The sequence below is a fragment of the Crocodylus porosus genome, unplaced genomic scaffold (assembly GCF_001723895.1).
Source record: "Crocodylus porosus isolate Cpor-Errol unplaced genomic scaffold, CroPor_comp1, whole genome shotgun sequence".
NCBI classification, from domain to species: domain Eukaryota; kingdom Metazoa; phylum Chordata; order Crocodylia; family Crocodylidae; genus Crocodylus; species Crocodylus porosus.
In genome coordinates this window covers 37926684-37947140 of record NW_017728906.1, presented here as the reverse complement: position 1 = coordinate 37947140, position 20457 = coordinate 37926684, and the positions used below count along the sequence as shown (strand labels likewise).

At 41.7% G+C, this 20457-nt stretch overlaps 1 protein-coding gene across 3 annotated transcripts in view; it reads right to left on the bottom strand.

The window, feature by feature from the left end:
• The window catches only part of DOPEY2 (dopey family member 2), a 90801-nt gene that overhangs the window by 28424 nt on the left and 41920 nt on the right, over nt 1–20457 (bottom strand). For 2 of the 3 annotated variants that reach the window (XM_019528906.1, XM_019528908.1), the window contains exons 14-22: nt 19214–19913; nt 12981–13252; nt 11039–11191; nt 9741–9841; nt 6662–6852; nt 4315–5944; nt 3928–4024; nt 2493–2678; nt 731–856 (exon numbers count right to left, since the gene is read on the bottom strand). In XM_019528906.1, coding sequence (XP_019384451.1) covers nt 731–856; nt 2493–2678; nt 3928–4024; nt 4315–5944; nt 6662–6852; nt 9741–9841; nt 11039–11191; nt 12981–13252; nt 19214–19913 — 3456 coding nt within the window. The remainder of the gene's footprint in view (nt 1–730; nt 857–2492; nt 2679–3927; nt 4025–4314; nt 5945–6661; nt 6853–9740; nt 9842–11038; nt 11192–12980; nt 13253–19213; nt 19914–20457) is intronic. The other variant, XM_019528907.1, reaches the window with a different exon arrangement.

The window sequence follows — 20457 nt, the reverse complement described above, 5'->3', positions numbered from 1 at the left end:
TTCTAATGCTAGGCCTTGCTTAGCATAAGCACTCTCTCACACATACCCTCCACGACACAGCAAGGCAAAAGCCCCAGATCCCATACTAATTTGACCATGGAGTAAAATTCTTTATTGAACCCAAATATAGCGATTGGTCTGACCCTGAGTGGAGGAACAAGACCCTCCAACCAGGAATCTCTGGCTTTAAGTCTAAGCAGGAGCACTGGCACACCCCAGTCAACACCCTCACCTTTGGTTGCAAGTAACAAACAATGCCTCTAAGAAAGGCTTAAACAAAAGCATACTTGCCACATGTAGCAAAATGTATACAAAATCTTGGATGGGTTTTATAGGTTGGCTAAGGAAGCAGAGACCAGGACTTTTCTTTTTTTTAATGCAAAAGTCTGAAGATGTCACAGGTTGTGTTCCAGGAGTCATATCCAAACAAAATGTATGCCTTTACTATGTTGTTTTTAATTAAAATATTTTCCTTTTTGAAAATATATTTCTTTTATAGTGCATAATTCACCACAATTCCTTCATTTCCCCTTTATTAACAGTCTGTAGGCTAAGTTGTAATTATTTATACCAAATTAAAATATTCTTGTCTAACAGCTTTCCTTTGCCACTCCCACAAAAAATAAGTCAGAATTTGAATTTCAGCACTAGCTCTGTGAACAAAACATGTCTTGACATTAAAAAAGCATCAACTAATCACATAAAGTAAAAGCTGCAGCTCTAACTTTACCTTTACTTTACTTTGACTCTTGTGAGTTTTTTTACTACTCCATACTGCTGCTACTGCTGCCATCAACTGGACTCCTAGTTGTGCTGTCAATGGATTCAAAAATTCTAGTACTTTATTCTTTATTGCCTATAAAAAGAAATAAAAAAATCTGTCATGGCACCCTCAAAATGTTTAAGGCTAATTTTCAGTGTATATTTGTACAATACTTTCCTTGTAAAACATTGTTCAGAAGAAGTTACATAATCATAAACAAATATTACTGTATTTTTTGGTTGTGTGTTAGGAAAAGATCATAAGCAAATTAAACTATTTCATTAAAGAATTATGTCTAATATCTTGGAAAGCATCTCATTTCTGCTTTCCAAGATGCTAGATTTATTTTCTGCCATGTCATATTCTTTTCCCTCTCCCCAGATATTTTAAAGTCGGTACTTTTCTCACTCTGGTTATCAATCAGCATCTGTAAAAGGGGTCAAGAGTCTAGTATTTTATTCATAAATATTATATAAAATGATTACATAACAGTTGAGCAAAGGATGGCAATTCAGCAGAGTACAATGTGGCGAGATGCTTGATAAGGAGGTGACCCTATGGAAAATTAATAGGAAAAATAGTTTAAAAATGGAAGAAAGGATTTGAAGCATATAAGGAGAGTAGCAAAGGGTTAGCAGACAAATGTAAAAGAGATTGCACGTATGCCAAGTCATCATTTTCTCGAAAAGCATATGCAACTGAAACACCCCTTTATATTTTCCTCATTCATGTCAATCAATTATTTTCTGCCTCCTACATACACCAAAGGATACAATCTAAACAGCTGGAGGAAAGCCAGTTGTTTTATTCAGATGTTATGTTTTTCCCATCCAGTTTGCCTATTGAAAAATTGATTCAACATTGTTTTTATAAGTTTTATTGATAAAAAAGGGGGAAAAAACCCCAAGGCAACTTTCCAGCTCCCCAAAACCACAAAGCCAAATTATTATACACCTGAACGTTAAAAACCATAACTAAGATTACTTAAAACCTATTTAAATCAATGAACTAACTAATTATTTGTTACTGATTCAAATAAACTGCTGTAAAAACCCCAATCTTTATATCAATAACTGGGAAAATATCTGTATTGGAAATATTTTCAGAAACTGTTATCCTACTCAGTTGTAAGTTGCTGCCTCCCTGAAGGCACAAGTAAAAACAAAGGAAGCTGACTGTAAATTTACTTCTATGGAATCTAAAAATCTGACCAAATCAATGCAGGCTGGCTGGGATGATTTTACCGTTCCCAAAGCTGAAATGGAGCTTAAACAGCTAAAAAGGCTGTTAAGGTGGCCTGGAAGAAGCAGGCAGGCTGGGCAGAAACACACAGAGATAGTACAGTAGCACTACTTAAGGTTGTAAGCTCAGAGATGGGGAACAGGACCTATCTGAGCCATGAACAAAGAAGGCACATTTAGGCAAGGGATTATGCCTGCCAGTCTCTGTTATATCAAACTCACTTCTAAGCACTGTATAGCTTTTGATAAAATAAATCTTGCTTTGTTTTGAAAGGGAATCCTTCCTGGGAATAAGTCATAGCTACAACCTGAGCGGTTGGTTCAAATTGTAGAACTTCACCCCGTGAAAGGCAATGGCCTAGCTGAATCTTTGAAACTCTTTTCATTTTAATAGTATTGTGAGAATGACATGAGAACCTCACACAAATATGGAAGGTAGGAGAGAGGGAGAGCATGAGAGAGTATATGTGCCTGGACAGAATTCCTACTTTGGTTGCTTTGAAGTAAACTGAAGAGCCTTTAGTCGCTCCAAAAAAGTCAGATGGTCTTCTTTGAGAGTCTTCCTTTTTTAAAACACTCCAAAGGAGAGACAGAGTGTTAACAATGCGAGGCAGTTCTTCCAAAATGGCATTCCTGGCATTTCTCAGGTTTGTAGGTTCAGCTACAGATGATGACTAGGAGAACAGAAATATCTCCATTAAGTATTTCAGCTCTCATACCTGACAGTATGCAAGTTTATTAACCTTACCATTATACCACAATATTTTAACACAGACATTTTCTTTCCACAAAATATTTTGTAAAAACTTTGGAAAATATTATCAGCTATTCAGTTCTGTTTATGGTCTATGCTACTCATTATGGAAACTAGAGTCACAGCCCTTTGTGATACACAAAACAAGGTACAGAGATTAATTTGTATATGTGTATGTGTGGGTATATATATGTGTCATTTACAATACACGCTGTTGACATACTCCTGCTTAGTTAACTATTCTACAGAAACTTGCCAGTTTATCTAAAGACATAGGTTAAATGTTGAAAAGCAGCATAGGATGTACATGCATTTGAGTGTTAAAGAACATACCAATAAATCTACTCTATTTCCGCTACATAGGATAAAAATTATGAACCACCCCCTGCAGTTCATTTTTTAAAATGGAAAACTTGTATTCACTCACTCGCACATAATAACATACCTAAAAGAAAAAAACAAACACTAAGATAATGCTAGGGAGGCTTTCTTGGGAAAAGCAGATATAGTAAAAAGGTATATGGACTGCTTTGACAAAACAACTTACTCCTATTTCCATGTATAAACAAATACGCTGCTTTAGAGCAATTACAAAAAAATACTGCAAACTAGGTGATGTCTCTCCAACAAAGACATAACTGTACCTTAGATGTGGATATTAAAGCTTTGTTTAAATGGTGCTTGTTTTATTTTGAAGGGAAATGGCTAGAGTCCAATAATTCCCATGCACACACAGACAGCTGTCAACTACATATGATGCTGGGGTGAAAAAAAAATTCCATTATGACTTCTGTGAGTATGTCCTTCTTTACCTACACTCAAGGGAACTGAGAACATGAACCTTCCATTTCTGGGCTCACCCCATGAGATAACCTTTACTATTTATAGTCACAATTTGGCAATGCATTTCAGGCAAGGGTGTCAAAGACTGGGCGTGAAAGTTGGATCCATCCTGTGAAGTGTTATCACTCAGCCTGTAGTGCTGCCTATGGGTCTCCAACTGGACCTGCATGCCACAAGCAGTACACCCCAAACTGGCCTGCTGGGCAAGGTGAGTTTGGTACCTTTGACTTAAAGATTGTGCTTTTGTGGTTTGCTGAGCTGCAGCCGAATGGACTGTTGGCATTTTGAAACTATTACCTACTGAAGTAATAAGAAAAATCAGTTACCTTTTTGGCCTGGTTAGGATGGTCCAAAAGGCAAAAGTGACCAATGGTTGTTAGGCCTTCCAAAAGCGTTAGAGGATAGTCTGGTGTAATATTCTCCCTTTTAAATGTTATGTTTTGGAGAAAAACACAAATGATTAACAGTACAAGTAACATAGGTAACATTCAAAGAGTGTTTTCAGTTCTTTGTACAGTACTACCTGCAGATGAATGGAAAACACACAAAAGAAATAACACAGCAGACGTTTCAAAAATTTTGCTTGGATAAAAATCCTAGTAATTTCAGAGTACTTTTGACAAAATAAGGTTTTTGAGAAAATGAGCTCATAAGGACTGTACTTTGTATAGAAAAATGTTAAATAAGAATAAATTTGTGGATGTATGTCTTACCTCTCAGAATTCCTTGTAGACATCTTCACAGATTCGTTTTCATACTGTTTAACAAGTTCATCCAGGTTTTTACATATTTGTACTATAAATGGTGCCACAGTCCAGCCTAAAGACTTCCCAAAGTACGGCAAAGAACACGTGACTAAGCTAACCCAAGGTGGGTGCATTCCATAGCCATACTCCGGCTGCAAACCTCTAACCACAGCAGAGACAAATAGTCCTTGTGAAGTTATAGGGTGTGGGTATACATATTGTATTGCACCAATAGCCTGCTGAAAGTTCAGCGCCTGCTGCCATTCCTTGGAAAGGTCTGGCTGGTTCTCCTGTTCCTCATGAGACTGTCCAACATGGTGCTCCAGGACAATCAATACTTGCAAAAGCTTCAGCAGCTCAATCTGAAGTGGATGTTCACTCCAAATCTGATCCTGCCCAAAATTGATTAAACTTTCTTCAAAGAGACTGTCTTCAATAACACTGCTATTTTTGTCAGATATCATAAATTCATACCGTTTTTGACTTGTGTACATAGAAGCAGACAAAGAAAGAAGAACAAACTCTTGCATTTTGCATCTCCCAAGCAAATTGCGTATAAACTCTATATTTTTACTTTCTGCTGACTTTGCCATTGTAGACAGCTGTGTTGTCATTCTGATCAAGACTTCCACACTTTTAACTTGGACATCTCTGTTGCCAAGCACATCTTTGTGGGTTACTTTCAGGTAACAGGGATAGTAAGAACGAAGAAAACTCAAGCAGAGGTAAGTCAGCAACTCTATTAATAAAGAATGGGGACACATGGTTGGAGACTGAGTTTGGAGTTTACCATAAAAGCTCTGTCCCACAAGAGATTCCTGGTGACGAGCCAGAAGATTACAGATGAGATTCAGGTGAGCTGTGGAGCTGGTATCCATGCTAGTACTTGCTACAGCTTCAATGAATTCTTTGGGGTTTGTTTTGAGCACTGCCTCCAATACAGAGAAGGCATATAAAACCCTCTTTGAATCATAAGGCTGCAAATACAAAAGAATATGTTTGAATAAAGCCTCTATCATCTTTCGTTTTTCCTTCTGCTGCTTCAGCAACCTAGAAGTTGTAATATCTTGAAGTTCCAAGTCAGCCTCATCATCACTTGATAGAGATTCTGATGCTTGAGTTTTCTCAGAATCTGCACGCACAAGATTTAACATAGTACTAGGTATGGAGCCATCAGGAACACACATACTAGATGAATTAACATGTTTCAGGTTCTCTTTGTAGTCTATTGCAGTACTGTGGTTTTCCTCATTGCTGAATTCTTGTGGATCCAGAGAAGCAGAAAAAGATGAGGTATTTTCACTATCAACAGGTCCAGTGCTAGTATCTGCTGATTCTGTATGTTCACTATTCTCACGATCACCATCTGTATCTAGAGGGAATTCTGTATAGCAACACAGATCATTTTCAGATAGCTCATTTTTTAGCTGAGTTTTCTCTGGCTCTTTTTCCACTTCAGCCCAGATAGCTTCCCTGTCTACTGTTGTAAACCGGCTCAATGGTAGGTTTTCTTCAGAATTGCTTTCATGCAGTTCAGAGGCTCCAAAGGGCTCTTTGAAAGAGGCTTTTTTCTTGCTGAACCAATAAAGCAAGTCTTCTGATAAAGAAACATTAAAAAAGTTAGCATTTACTAAGGTTCTTATAACTCGTTAACAAATTCAATTTTAATGTTTCAACATTACATTAAAAGAGTGACAGTAAAAGAAAGTATGGAGATTAAGGAAATGACTTGTACAAACTTTCTTAATGTTAAAAATCTTACCCCACGGAAATAATTTTCTTGACTGTTGTTATATTTTACAATGGAATGGTAATAGAACAGGCTGAACATACAATAGCACAGGCTGCACAAAATGTATTCTGTGATGTACAGGAAATCCCCAGATATATCAACATAGTTTTAATGTTTCTTGTGTCAAATCTTGATAACAGGGAGTTAACAACAAAGCATTATTGCTTTTTTTAAAAGGCTGAACATTCTCTAAGTTTCTTGGCTCATTGGTCATGCCAGCTTCAGCTGTCTGCACAACACCTAAGGAATGAGACTCCTTTTGACTGCTATTATAAGTAACAATAATTAGCAAGTGTAACTGAATGGCAGACAAGGCAGCAAATTAGTTACAAGTGGATATAACCCCCCTAAATTGTATGACTTGTATCTAAATATTACTGGAGTTGTAAGTGTTAAGTGTAAACATGCAGTTAACACTGCTGTAAAAAGGACTAATTTATCTGAAAGGCTGGAGTAAACTGGAGTTAAGTGTGAGCTGATGTTCTATAAATTGTGACATTTGGAACCCAAGTGCAGTTTTACCTGCTGTACTTTTCTGTTTGACATAGTGGATGGAAGTACGCTGGGTCTTTGGATGAAGCAGAAGTAACAGTACTGGTTCAAGAATTCGTGCAACGTCATGAAGTGAGAGGGCACGTACCAGCCAGCCCTGTGCTGCAGCACCTATTGCACCATCTGAACAATTTAAACTGTCCAGTACCACAAATAGAGACCTGCATAGGGAATCAGAAAGGAAAAGTATAACTGGAAACTTTTAGAAACAGCAGACATATATCCCTAATACTCATAACACACTGTTAGGCAGCATCAATGCAAACAGATGTCAATACTTGATGTCACTGCAAAAAACAGGTGTTTGATAGGGCTGCTATCTAGAGTTCAAAGTCAAGCACATGTTTTCAGGAGCAGGACATACATCTCTGTACAGAGGTAGTTAGCCATGTGCCATGTTAGTCTCCAGAAAACAGAAGTTAGGGGAGGGGGTGCACCTTAGAGCAGAGATTCCCAACCAACTGGCGTGCTTTGAGATCTTTTTAAGGGTGCTACAAGGTGCCACATAATTTCTGTTTTGTGTTCTCAGTTTTTACCGGTTTTCAGCAATAAATTCCCTGATTTTTTTTGAATGAACTAAAAATACCTGTTTTTCAGTTCGTTCAATTTTACCGAGTACAGTAAAATCCCTGTTAACCAGCATAAGTGGAGAATGGCTGGGCGGGGTGACAGTAAGCTAAAAGTGCCAGCTACCTGAGGCACAGGTTTCCAGTTGGATGTGGGAGGTGGCAGTGGCTGCATGCATAGGGAGGCAGTGGCCACGTGGGAGCTGGGGGAGGGTGGCTGGAGCTGCTGTCTGGGGGTACAGGGCTCCCGGCTCTGACCCTGGGCAGGATGGGCCATGGGAATTGCTCCCAGGATGGGTGGTTCCCAGCTGCACCCTGGCGGCTCTGGCTGTGGCCCTGGGCACTAGGAGCTGTGAGCCCTGCCGAGGGGCAGGCGGGAGGGCCTGGCCCTGGTCCCTGTGGTGGGTGCTACACCTAGCCACTCTGCATGGGCCCGTGGGGCTGAAGCCACTGCCTGGGGGTGCAGGACTCCTGGCCCAGACCCCATATGGGGTGGGAGGTGCTGCTGCTGGCTCTCTTCCTGCCTCCGTGTCTGGACATGCGCCACTCCCCCCAGCCCTTGGGCTGCGCTGTGCTGTGGTGCAGGCAGGTGGTGTTGGCTGCTCCCAGGGCACTGAAGCAGGAGTTGGGGTAAGTGGGGACAACTAGAGCCCCGGGGGTTTTGGGGTGCAATACTGCCCAGCAGCTGCAGGCAGCTGGCGTTGGCCATTCCCAGGGCTGCTGCCACAGGGGCTGGGGTGAGCAGGAACAAGCTGAGTTGCTCCCTGTGTTTCCCAGGGCTCTGCTTGTTCCCACTCACCCCAGCCCCTACAGCAGCAGTCCCAGCTACTTGCATCATGGAACAGAGCAGTCCAGGGTCTGGGGCGAGTACGGACAAGCGGAGCCTTGTGGGGGTTGGGGCACTGTGTAGTCCAGCAGCTGTAGGCAGCTGGCATTAGCCACTTCTGGGGCCACTGTAGCAGGGGCTAGGGTGAGTGGGGACAAGCTGTGCTGTGCCCCACGCCCCCTGGGGCTTTGCTTGTTACCACTCATTGTAGCCCCTGCTGCAGCGGCCCTGGGAACAGCCGACACCAGCTGTGGAGGTAACTGTAAGTCAGTGGGTGCAGGGTGTGGGGACAAAGCTCTTGCTGCTATATGCACCCCAGGAAGGCTGCAGGCTGGGGCGGTGCTGTGCCAGGTTCTTCCCAGGGGACACAAGCCCCTGGATCTGCGCGCTGGACAAAAGCAGGCTGCCACCCACCCTAAGCACTGGGAAGAGCCCAGTGCTGCTGCTGGCCCCAGCATGCAGTGGCAGCCTCCTCTCGTCCTGCGCACAGATCCGGGGGCGTGTGTCCCCTGGGAATAGCCCAGCACAGTCCCACAGCCCACAGCCCTCCCGGGGTGCATGCAACAGCAAGAGTTTGTCCCCCCGCCCCCAACCACTGATCATTCCCTCTGCTTTGCTCCCTTCTGCAGCCCTGGAAGCAGTCAATGGGCTGTGCTGTGCTGACCCCCTCCCCCTGCCCCTTCCTGATTCCCAGCCTTACTTCCTCCCTCACCGCCATGGGAATGTATTATTATTTTTCCTGATTTAAACCAATTTTTTTTCTTTTCTTCTTTTTATCCCAATTTCAACCTGTTTTTATGTTTGGAAAATAAACCTTGAAAAAATCCCGGATTTTTTTTTTGAATTAAAAACTGAAACTGTGGAACACTACAAATAATGTTAGCACCATTAAGTAACCTAACATGATTCAAAAGATAAACTCAGATTTCAAATAGGAATCCATAGTGTCAAAAACATTTTGACCTGTTTTGTTCTTCATTCTACTGTTCTGTTATATAATTGTTATATTATTTAATCACTCATGTTTTGACTATGGAAAAGTAAGATCTGCCATTTTCTGAGGGGTGCCTTAAGTCTAAGGAGGGACATCTCAGGTCTAAAAAGGTTAAGAACAACTGCATTAGAGACCCATTGGTTAAGAGAGGAATGAGCTTTCCTGTAGGCAACAATGTACTTCAAGCTACTTAAATACAGGACTATCTAACAGAGCACATTGTGGCCTACAAAAACTTACGATTCTCTGAACCAGCAAGTCTCTAGGGTATCACCCTGCCCTACCTTCTGCCTTTTCTGTATTGAATCCCTTCATACATAGTTTAAAAAAAATCAAGTGTTTCCTAAACTTGAAACCTTTCAGCAAATTTTGGGTAAGACTGAAGGCTGTGGTGAATAACAGGTTACTTTTGGCCAATATTAAAAAAAAAAGAAATTAAAATTAAGAATGAAAATCTAATTAGAGTCACCAATACACACAGCATTTTGTTTTTTAATTAAGTTAATATTTGAGATTTATCCCTTGGTTCATGCAATTCTCTAGATTTCTGCCTCTCCCCCCGCCCCCCCAAGGCCCCACAAAAAGAGTAATTTAAAAGACCATAATATCCAGTATTTCTACGTAGATAAAACATAATGAATGCAAACAGATGTAGGGCAATACCTATCAAAGGATCGATTGTGGGAAGTGACTCTGCTGCCTTGGATTTCTCTGGTCAAATGCCATATGATAGAGAATCTGAAGAGTGCCTCCAGCCTTGTCCCCTGAGCAAGGGAGAAAAAAAAGGGAAACTAACTTTTTTATTCAAAGATAAATATAGTAATTTTAGTTAATCTGAAAGTTTCTAGAACAGCAACAATGCTCACTGCATGGATGACTGCTAATTTATTGCTTAAGAATTTTGTAACTTGTTTTTTAAAAGTTTTACAGAAGACTGGCATAAAAATACTACTTTTTCATAGTGCATTCAGAATTCCCCACTGTTGGGCAGACTAATGGCCCCAGGCCTCTGATACTGTCTTGCTAAGGCTTCAGCAAAACCATGGCTCAGTCTTCAGCTTCTAGCAGACTTCCCTCCCTTTTCACTGCCTATTCTCTTTCATTTAATGAGACCTCAGCTTCTAGCCAAGTTTCCTCACTTCCTCTCACTTCCTGAAAGGTGGTAAATATCAGATAAAATAATAACAGGCTTGGCTGGACTGCCAAATAGATAATAAGCATAAGTTTCAAATCTCTTGAAAATCATACTTGGAAGATAAGTCTAGTGACACATTTTCCTAGAAGATCTTCCCATCAATCATGGAACTTTACCCATAAATGAACAAATAGTTGATGCACACCCCAAAAAAGGGTAGACCTGCATGAGTATCTGTGTGATAAACTTACCTTTTCTGACAGCTAAAATGTGAGTTGAACTGGGAGAGAACTGTTCTATCCTTAGCAAAGGGAAGTGACATAATTAAGGAGATTCTACTTCTTTTAAAACATAGCTTGCATGCTATATTGTAAGGGAACTAGCTGCTAAATATCGACACAGACAGATTCAGCACTATAGCAGCACATATTGGTTGATGAGCCAAATGCTCTGCTGGAATAAGACACTGGGCATTTAATCTAATGATTTTATGATATCCAGGACCATCACAGTAAATTTGAGAAGCACTGATACAACCCTTGGGACTTTAGCAGAATTTGTAATTATGGGAATAGAGAGATCCTACCCTACTTAGGTGGTGCCCAATGACTAAGCTGGGTCCCAGGGTGATTTACGAATAGACATGAAAGGATACACCAAGGGAAGGAGCGATAAAGATTCTAAATTAGGGGCCTCACAAGATGCACAGGCTGAGAACACCCCAAAGGCGAGTTGTGAGGAACTGGAGGCAGGACAGGAGGCTTCTAAAGCCAGAGGAGAACAACATGGCAGTTATGAAAGGGTTCCAGTAAAATAGAGAACTTACTTTATTGTGATCCAGTAATGCATGGCAGATGATGTCTTCACAAATATTAGCTGATGGAGCCAAACAGTGCAGTCTGTAGAACAGCTCCACACAGGTAATGTGATGCTCTCTTGTCTCTTTGTTTAACTGATTCCAAAGCACTTGAGCTACTCTCTAGAGAAAAAGAAACTCCATTAGTTGAAAAGATCTGCATAAAATATTTAAATGCTTGTAACTGAAACATTATTTCATATTATTTTTCTATCCTACATAAACTCAATTAAGCAAACAGCGAGAAACTAGTTCATAAAGCAGGAAAACACAGCAGCATAACCCTACAAAGGCAGTGAATTCATATCTTCATTGAAGGCTGAAGAAAGCAGAACTCTGCTCCCATTTTCTAAATTTAAAATGCACACACAATTCATGTGTTATGCAGAATACCAAAATTGTGACTAAGACAACAGGAGTGGCACACTTGAAATAATAACTTCTGACAACACTAGAGTATTTTTACCATCCTGGCACACAGAGAATACAGAAAAAAGACTGAAGACATAGTAACACAACATAGCTGCGTTTGCCCTCCTCGCTGCAGCAGAGTTTTGGGCCCCCTGTGAATTACTGAACAGAGCATCCCCCTAGTAGTTCAACAATTAAAAATTAAGTTTAGAAGATTCATTCCCACCTTTTTTTAAAGTTATGGCTTACTCATGTTCTTCTTGATTCAGATTTCCTTCAAGCTAATGTCTCTAAGTTTCCCTTTATATTACCCAGTATAAAGTTGAGTTGCCCCAGCACTGAAAAGCAGAGAGAAGCTATAAAATTAATTTACCTTACTGCTATACTTAGTAGTGATTTTTTAAATATAATAAGAAATACAACAGCCTTCTGTAATATACTGTGCAGTTTTTTGGCTTTATTTATTTTTTTTGGTGAGGAGCCTACTGTTTACTATCCACAGTATTTTGCCTGTAAAAAAAAAAAGTGTGTCCAATACCATATCCTAAACAGTGAATTAAGCCTTTCAATGGATATATCCTATGTATGTCTAAATTCCCCTTTGTTGGGCAAGTGTACCATTTCTAGCTTGTATCCAGGTTGCAGCCATATTGGTCTAGAGGCAAAAGGAATCAAAACTCATGGTAGAGGTGATATCTTTTACTAGACCACACAGATTTCTGCAAAAAAAAAAAAAATTGCAAGCTTTTGGGCATAAGCACCCTACTTCAGGCATTGAAGAAAAGATTGTAAAAGTTCTCCTGGGTAGAAATGAAAGTTCATATTTCATATTAGGGGACAGAGTATGTTACTGAAATATGAACTTTCATTTCTACCCAGGAGAACTTTTATAATCTTTTCTCCTATGCCTGAAGAAGGGTGCTTGTGCCTGAAAGCTTGCAATTAAAGACTTTTTTTTGCAAAAATCTAGTTGGTCTATTAAAAGATATCACGTCTACCACAGAGTTCTGATTACATTTCTATCTTATCTTCTGACTGTGGGATTCAAGCAATAAAAATGTAAATAAGGAACAGGAGGTAGCTAGAATATCTTATCCTTCATCCTTCCATGTATTTTTGTGATGCAAAGATTTCTTTTCTAATGTAAAGGCTTAAAATGCAAAAGCAATAAAATGTAACAGTCTATCAGAGCTACTAAGCATTGAAGACAACTGGGACAAAAGAAAAGAGAATGGGAGAGGAAAGAAGAACAGTCAATTAACATTTTTATCTCTTCTCTGGGGAGGAGTGGGGGATGGCAGCAGACACCAGCCAACTGAATCCCTTGCTGTCTTATTATCATGGTATAAAGGCAGCTATGTCAGGGCATCAAGTTGTTAGGAAGGTGCGCTGCCTTCAACACTGTGCCCATATATAGACGCTTGAGTCATACAAAAATATTTCTGGAATTGTGTGTTACACTTTCTAACTAAAGCATATCTGTACAGTAAAAAACTGGTACCTGATAGAAGTCTGTTTTCTCCGAGATTAGCTTTAAAACCCCAGGAGCAATGGGAGGAACCGTAACCATCTGCAATCTCCCAAAGAAGGGGTTGTGGCCAGAGATTTTATACCGCTTCATTCTGTCTTCAATTACAAGTGCCAGTGATTGTGAATGGTTGATCACTTCTAGTAGTGTAGAGATGGACACGTTCTGCACATAGCAGTCTTTCACACAGCAGCATATCGTCATTAGGGATTTAAGCCATAGTGGGAAGCTGGCATCGCCACCTCCTCAGAAGAGAGAGAGAGAGAGAGAGAGAGAGAGGAAAAAGGCTCTTATTTAAATATTTGATTATATCGGGGTGCTCAACCCCTGGCCCATGGGCCAGCCCCAGCCCCTGATGCTGAGTCATCCAGCCCATGGGCCTCCCCATGGGTATGATCCTGGTGTGTGGGGCTGGGCTGAGGTGGTTTGGGGCCCCAAAGCCCCAATCCTGGCGAGTGGGGCTGATCCGGCCTGCAAACCAACCTGGCCCGTGCAGCCAAAGCATCAAGCACCACTCGATTATGTGATCAAACATGTACAAGCATCACAGGGTCAGAAGGGACAGAGGCAGCATGCAATACAGTTCCTTTCATAAAACTAAGTATGCTCCATCTTAAAAGCAGTTAACATTTCTATTTTGCCCTCTACTACTCTCATTGCAAGACCATTCCAAAAAGCCACTTTTGCTAATGGACAAGAACCTTCCTTTGATTTCCAGCTTAACTGTATTAATGGTTGATCTAAATCCATTTGTTTTTGTGCCAATATTGTCCTTTAGCCTAATGGTTATTTTCCCTCCCAGATGTTTACCACCCCGATGTATTTATATAAATCAAATCCTAAGTCTTCTCCGCCTTCTTTGTACTAGGCTTAAAAAAAATGTCAAGCCTCTTCTCTCAAGACAAGATGGGCTCTCTCCTTTCCAGTTCTATGATCCTTCCCCTAAATCAGGGGCAGGCAATTATTTTGGGCAGAGGGCCACTTACTGAGTTTTGGCAAGCCATCGAGGGCTGCATGACAGGCAGTTCAGGGCAGATTAATATTAATTTTCTAAATTTTTTAGGGGCCGCGCGGGTCAGATAGATTGGCCTGGTGGGCCTCATCCGCCCCCTGGGCTGCATTTTGCCCACCCCTGCCCTAAATTAATGTAACATCCTTTCTCAGTATCTGTTCTAGTTTCAATCACTCATTCTTGAAAAAAAATGACCAGAAGGGTAAATAACATTCCAGATGTGGTTTCCCTTCGTGCAGTGACATTAATACCTTCAAATGGCTACCAGGAACAGAATTCTTGATACATCCTAAAACTGCAATTGATTTTCATGTGGCTATATTGTATTGGTGGCTCACAATCACCCTGACATCAACTAACAGACCCCTGTTCTTCTCTGCCTCAAGCCATTTCCAATGGAAGAGTTCCAGCTCAGAGCATGTTTTGTCATCAACTCCCAAGTGCATCTCATATTATTTACTTTCATCCCATTTCTATTATTCCAGTCCTAAAGGTCATCTACTACTTTCTGTACAATATCCTGATGTCTTCCTTCATTATCAACAAATTTCATTAGCACAATTTACTGCTTGTTGTGGTTATTAATTAAAGTATGAAACAAGATCCGTCCCAAGACAGATTCTTGAGAAACTCTACCAGTAACCCTCCTTCATAGTTGGTAGGGTTGGAAGGGACCTAAGGAGATCATCAAGTCCAACCCCCTGCCATGGCAGGAAAGAGTACTGGGGTCAAACGATCCCAGCACAGTGTTCATCTAGCCCCCCTTAAAGACCCACAGAGTAGGAGCCAGCACCACTTCTCTTGGAAGTTGGTTCTACATCCTAGCCACCCTGACAGTGAAGTAGTGCCTCCTGTCCTGATGTCTAATCTGAATCTACCCTCTGCCAGCTTGTGACTGTTATTTCTTGTCACTCCTGGCAGTGCTCGGGGAAACAGTGACTCCCCCAATGCCTGCTGATCCCCCCTGACTAGTTTATAACAGGCCACTAGATCCCCCCTCAGCCTTCTCTTCTGGAGACTGAACAGGTTCAGGTCCCGCAGCCTGTCCTCATAGGGCCTGCCCTGTTGCCCCCGATCATATGAGTGGCCCTCCTCTGGACCCTCTCCATGTCGTCTACATCCCTCCTGAAGTGCAGCGCCCAGAACTGGATGCAGTACTCCAGCTGCAGCCTGACCAGTGTCACATAGAGGGGGAGGATCACCTCCTTGGACCTGCTTGAGATAATTCCCTCTTCAAAACCGCTTGCTGGATTTCCCCATTAAGTTAGTTTCTTAAATAACTTACAATTGCCAAACTTTTCAGCTTTAAATTTTATCTAATAAATTTTGCCATGTAGCAAATGTTTTACTGAAATCCAGACAAATGAGTTCAACCGCTTTGACCAGGAAATCAGTTATTTTATCAGGTAAATCAGTCACAATCTACTTTTGTAAAAACCAAGTTGCATTCTTTGCAGTCTCTGTTCATTCTTAATATATCTCTTAACATTACTATTTCTCTCTTAGGCCTGCAGCCCCACTCTACAAGTTTTTTCCTCTTGTTTAAGATTCAGATTCCTGATAATTTGTAGCACCTTTGACTTGAAGAAGCTAGGCATTTCCTCAGTGTTCAAATCTATGTAAAAATCAAGCTGACTTTACTAATTAGCTCCCTAAATTTAACCAGTTTGTTTTTTTCTAAATCAATACCTTCATTACAGATCCACTTTTTTTTTCAATTAATTATAGTGTCATAGTTTCTAATTTATTTAAATCTGAATCAGTTCATAATTGTTTAACCCAATTTTTAAAAAATGACTAGCCCTTCTATAACATTATCTTACTTATATACTATTGATGGTATGCATTTTCTCCCCTATGTCATAAAATTAATTCTTACAACTAGGGAAAGAAGTTACATATAAACCAGTTTACGTGATCAGAAACTCATAAGGGCAGGAGGGAGCCATGGCCCCCAAGCACCAGCCTGGGGGGGTGTTGGCCGAACCTTTCAGAGTTCTTATCATGCAACATGACCAGGGCTAACCCATTCTATCTGCAAAGCCTATGGCCGCAGGAGGCCCCGCAGAGCTGGTGGTGGTAGCTGCGTTTGTTGTGTAACCCACCTGCCCACCCTGTGAGATGGAAATTCTGGCCACCATCCCTCCCGCTGCATCCAATGTGCCGGGACTTACATGTCTTTCCTGGCCAAAACAGGTAACCAAACAGGGCCAGGGTGGGAGACCAAGTATTGCTACAAGAAGGATGTGGGGGGGGGGCCGCAAATGCAAGCATTGGTTCCTGGGCACTGGAGCCCCACAGTACATCACTGTGTCTCAGACCCCTTCCCAGCTCAAGTTAAATCAGAGTCCCCCAGCACCCCAGCATTTTGCAGCTCTGGGCTGGGCTGGACTGTGCTGTTTGCTCCAGAGAGCATGGCTGGCCCCACCCCTCTGCTCCCTAGCTGGAGCAGTGAGGGCTGGCTCACTGCCTCCCTCCCTGGTAAACCTCTGCTGGGGTCTGGGGCCATAGAAGGTGGTTAAACTTCCCTTTCCCTGAGTACAGAGTTGCCCTGCCCTGCTTAGTGCTGGCTGCAACTGAGCACTACAAATCCCAGAGGCACCTGGAAGCAGGAAGAGAAATTAATGGGCAACTGCAGAATCCTTCTATTGTGAGTCTGGACTGCAAATCCTAGAGACCTTGGGGACAGCAGGAAGAGGAAGCGAACACACGGCCCATGCTGGCTATGTGCCAGAGAGCTATGTTCTAGCATCCCCCTCCCCCGCACCAGTTTCTGGCTTGAGTTACTGCAGGCATGTGGCTGTATTTCCTGAATCAAAAATGAATGTCTGTTCATTTGCTCATTGGTTCAATCTCTGAGACTAACCTGCTGTCGCAGAGCTTGTAGGTGCCCTGCGACTGAGGGCAGAAATGGCTCGGGGAGACCCCTGGTGGCGGAAAGAGGGAAGCTCAGCTGCCAGTCACTAAGACTGCGCAGGTGCTGGTTGCTACGGCAACCAGGGTAAACAGAGACAGGAAGGCAGGGAGCTTGGCCCTTCTTAAGCCCAGGCAGGAGGCCAGGAGGGCAGTTTCCCTCTGGTGGCTGAGGGAGGAGGAACTCGGCCAGCACAAAGAGGTAAACCCGGATGGCGGGAACATTCCCTAGGCTTGCTGCCTCTGGTAGGGAGGTACTATTGTTTTCTTCTGACCAGGATGGTCTAGCTTTTATGTTGTAGCCCAGGGGCTTTGTATTTTATGTTCATTATTTTACCGGAGGACCGGGTGAGGCTATTAGGGGTTGGAGGAGGCCTCATACGGACTCCCCGGTAGCATGGGGGTTCCTGGCACTTGAGAAGGTGCAGTATTTTGCAGGGTGCATTGGCCTAGCCCCGAGAGAGAGTGAGGAGGGGCAGCGACGAGCCCCGAGAGCAAAAGGAAGGCTGAGACATAACAGAACCCAAGTCAGATCACACCAGCACCATCTGTGAGGCTTGGGCTGCGGTGCAGGGGAGGAAAAGGAGCCACAGGCAGCGCCCCCCTGTCATCGGGGCGCGTAGAAATGGGCAGCCTCCCGCTGATTACAATCATCTATTAATCAAAAAAATAAGATCAAGACGTGGCAGGTGAGTAAGCAGGTGGTTGGCCTATTGCAGGAAGGGGCAGAGCCACACTTCCAGAGAGGCTCCAAGAGTAGGACTCCTGTCACACCTGCAAAGACTGAATCAATTCAGCCTTGGACTTTTTGACTGTCTGTACTTAGCCTACATGTTAAAATGTAGCATTAGCTTGGCTCTCACTATTTTTTTTCCTTTAAAAAGCACACATATATGCATAAGACTGATCATCCTAGCAGAAATTTAATGTTATCCAAAAATTATTTTTCAGCCCAAAAGAGCAGGGAACACAGGGGAAAATAACAGGGGACAGGGACACATCACAAACCTCAGCATACCACCTACAGCTGTCTATTCTCAGCCTCTCTGAACAGCCCTTTAAAGAGATAGGCACACTTTCATAGATTTCATAGACATTAGGGCTGGAAGGGACCTTGAAAGATGAGTCCAGCCCACATTTATACTTACAGAATGGTACTCCCACAGACACTCAAACAAAGTCTATTTTAGACATGAATGATTTGCCTGGAAAAATAGTAACTATAATAAAATAAAAAATAATTCCAAAATTATTCTAACCAATATAATTTACTGGAGTATCATCTTCTACTGCAAGATAAGGTGTTCTCACTAAGTAAAAGTTAAAACCTGTTGGAAACTAAAAATATGCAGAAAAGTTGGTGGGCTTTTTTGGGGGGGGGGAGAGGGGTTTGTTTGTTTTAAAAAGAAAAGAAAATGGACATTATTTATGTTTCTGTGCATAATTTTAATTTTCCACAGGTACCTGTGTAACCCTTCCTTACCAAAAATTCTCTGTTTCTAAATTTCCTTAATTTTTCTGGATTAGGTCTAAGAAAAACACCCACAGTAACTTGTACTGACACCAATGTGACATTCTGAAAGCTAAGTTGAACAACAAAGATAGAGAGTATGAAGTAGCATGGAGATGAGCACATAAAAGACACTGCAATCACATAAAAACCTTCAATGTTAAACACCAGCAATTTACCCATGCAGTTCATTATCATCACTTTATTTGACAGTGACATCAGAAACCTGTAATGAATTCAGAAAGGGAATCCAGGTGTCCCTTTTCCTAGTCCTACCTCTACACTTTCTCTCTGAGAAACAACACTTACTCGCATGAAAACTAAAGTCCAAAATGCCCAATGGGAATAGGATTGAGCCCTAATTATACAGACTGTCCTGGTCTTGACTGACAGACTACACTGTCCCTTGTTTTCTTCATAACTCTGAGGGTAGAGAGGAATAAGGGAGAATTGTCTTACTTAAGACAAGGGGATACTAAAAGCCACTCACAATTTTTCTTTGCCATGATACTTGTAACAAACTGTTAAAAAGAGAGAGAGAGAGAGAGAGAGAGAACAAAATGGATTTAAGAACCGTAAAAAACCCACAGCGCCAACCTTCTCCAATAATTATGAATGCAATTTGCCTTCAAGCCAACAAAAATGTATTTCATTTGCAAACACTGGCAAGTAATAATGCATGTACATGCTTGGTGAATTTCTAGTACATAATTCGCTTAATTTGTAATTTTCACTATATGACAAGCTAGCCAAACAAAAGTCTATTCTTACCAGGAACTTGAAAGAGAGAGAAATACAATTGTTCAGTTTCGTCCTCAGAAAGATAGACTGGAAATGTGGTGCAGTCCAGTAAAAGGTGACAAGCAGCAGCAAAAGCTTCTCTGCACTCTTCTTTAATGTCTCCCAAGTCAAGCATTACCTGCTCAATGTCCCATTCTTCTTCCTCTTTTACTTTCTTACTACCAAGGTCATAGTCTGACAGGGAAAGTGGCTCCAGATTTTTCTGTTTAAATGGTGACCCTCGAACTGTGAACAAGTCTGAAAGCATTTGTTTAAACTGTGGCACAGTAATTTGCTTGGCTTCCCATGAATTCTTCTTCTTGCTGGAACTTTCAGAAACTCCATCCTTATTTTCTTTGCCTTCTTCACCAGTCTGGGTCACTGTTGAAATGCTTCCATTGCCAGGCACTTGTAAATGCATTCCAAAAATATATTTACTAGCAAACTTAGCAACCAGCTCTTGGATACAGTTCAAAGTTTTCTGAATGCTTCCCCCCTTTTTCCAGACGTCATCTCTCTCAACAGCCACACCTGGCATTCCTAAGTGCTGAGAGAGCTCTGGGGAGGAGGCACTTAGACCTATGCCACTGTCTTCTGATTTGAGTGGAGGGAAAGGAGTATCATCATCATCATCCTGTAGTGCGGGCTTAGTTTCTAAAGTTATGCTACCACCTTCTTTCTTTACCGGGCTCTGAAATGGAAGTATACATTTTATTAACTATGTTTTTGGGAGTTACGTTGAGCTGAGACAGGTAGAAGGGAGAAGAAATGGAAGATCTCCTTCCCCTCCTCTACCAGGTGCTAGAGATCAAATATTTCTGAGGCAGTGGAACACGGCTATAGATAAATAGTCCTATCGCATCTAAAACCAGATTAAACTAATTTTAATCTATACACCTTCCACCTCTGGTTATGTTCAGCATCTTTGTGATCTCATATGGTGTAACAGCAGCCTCAAAATAATTTAATGTGTAATCAAGAGTGGAAAGAAGGGTCTCTACTGCACCAGTCTACCAATGTCTAACTGAGCACTTATTCTTTAAGTGTTATAGCTTCTAATGATGTACATTTCCTTGTACTCCTGCTTGTCATTTGTAAATGGTGTGGTTTGCTCATGTTGTACATTCCTAATCCTTGCCTAAGTTCTTTTGCAGTTGTTTAACAATATATTGCATCAGCTGTCATATCTTATAACCACAAGGCAGTCCTTGACCACAAACAAAGAATAGGTGTGA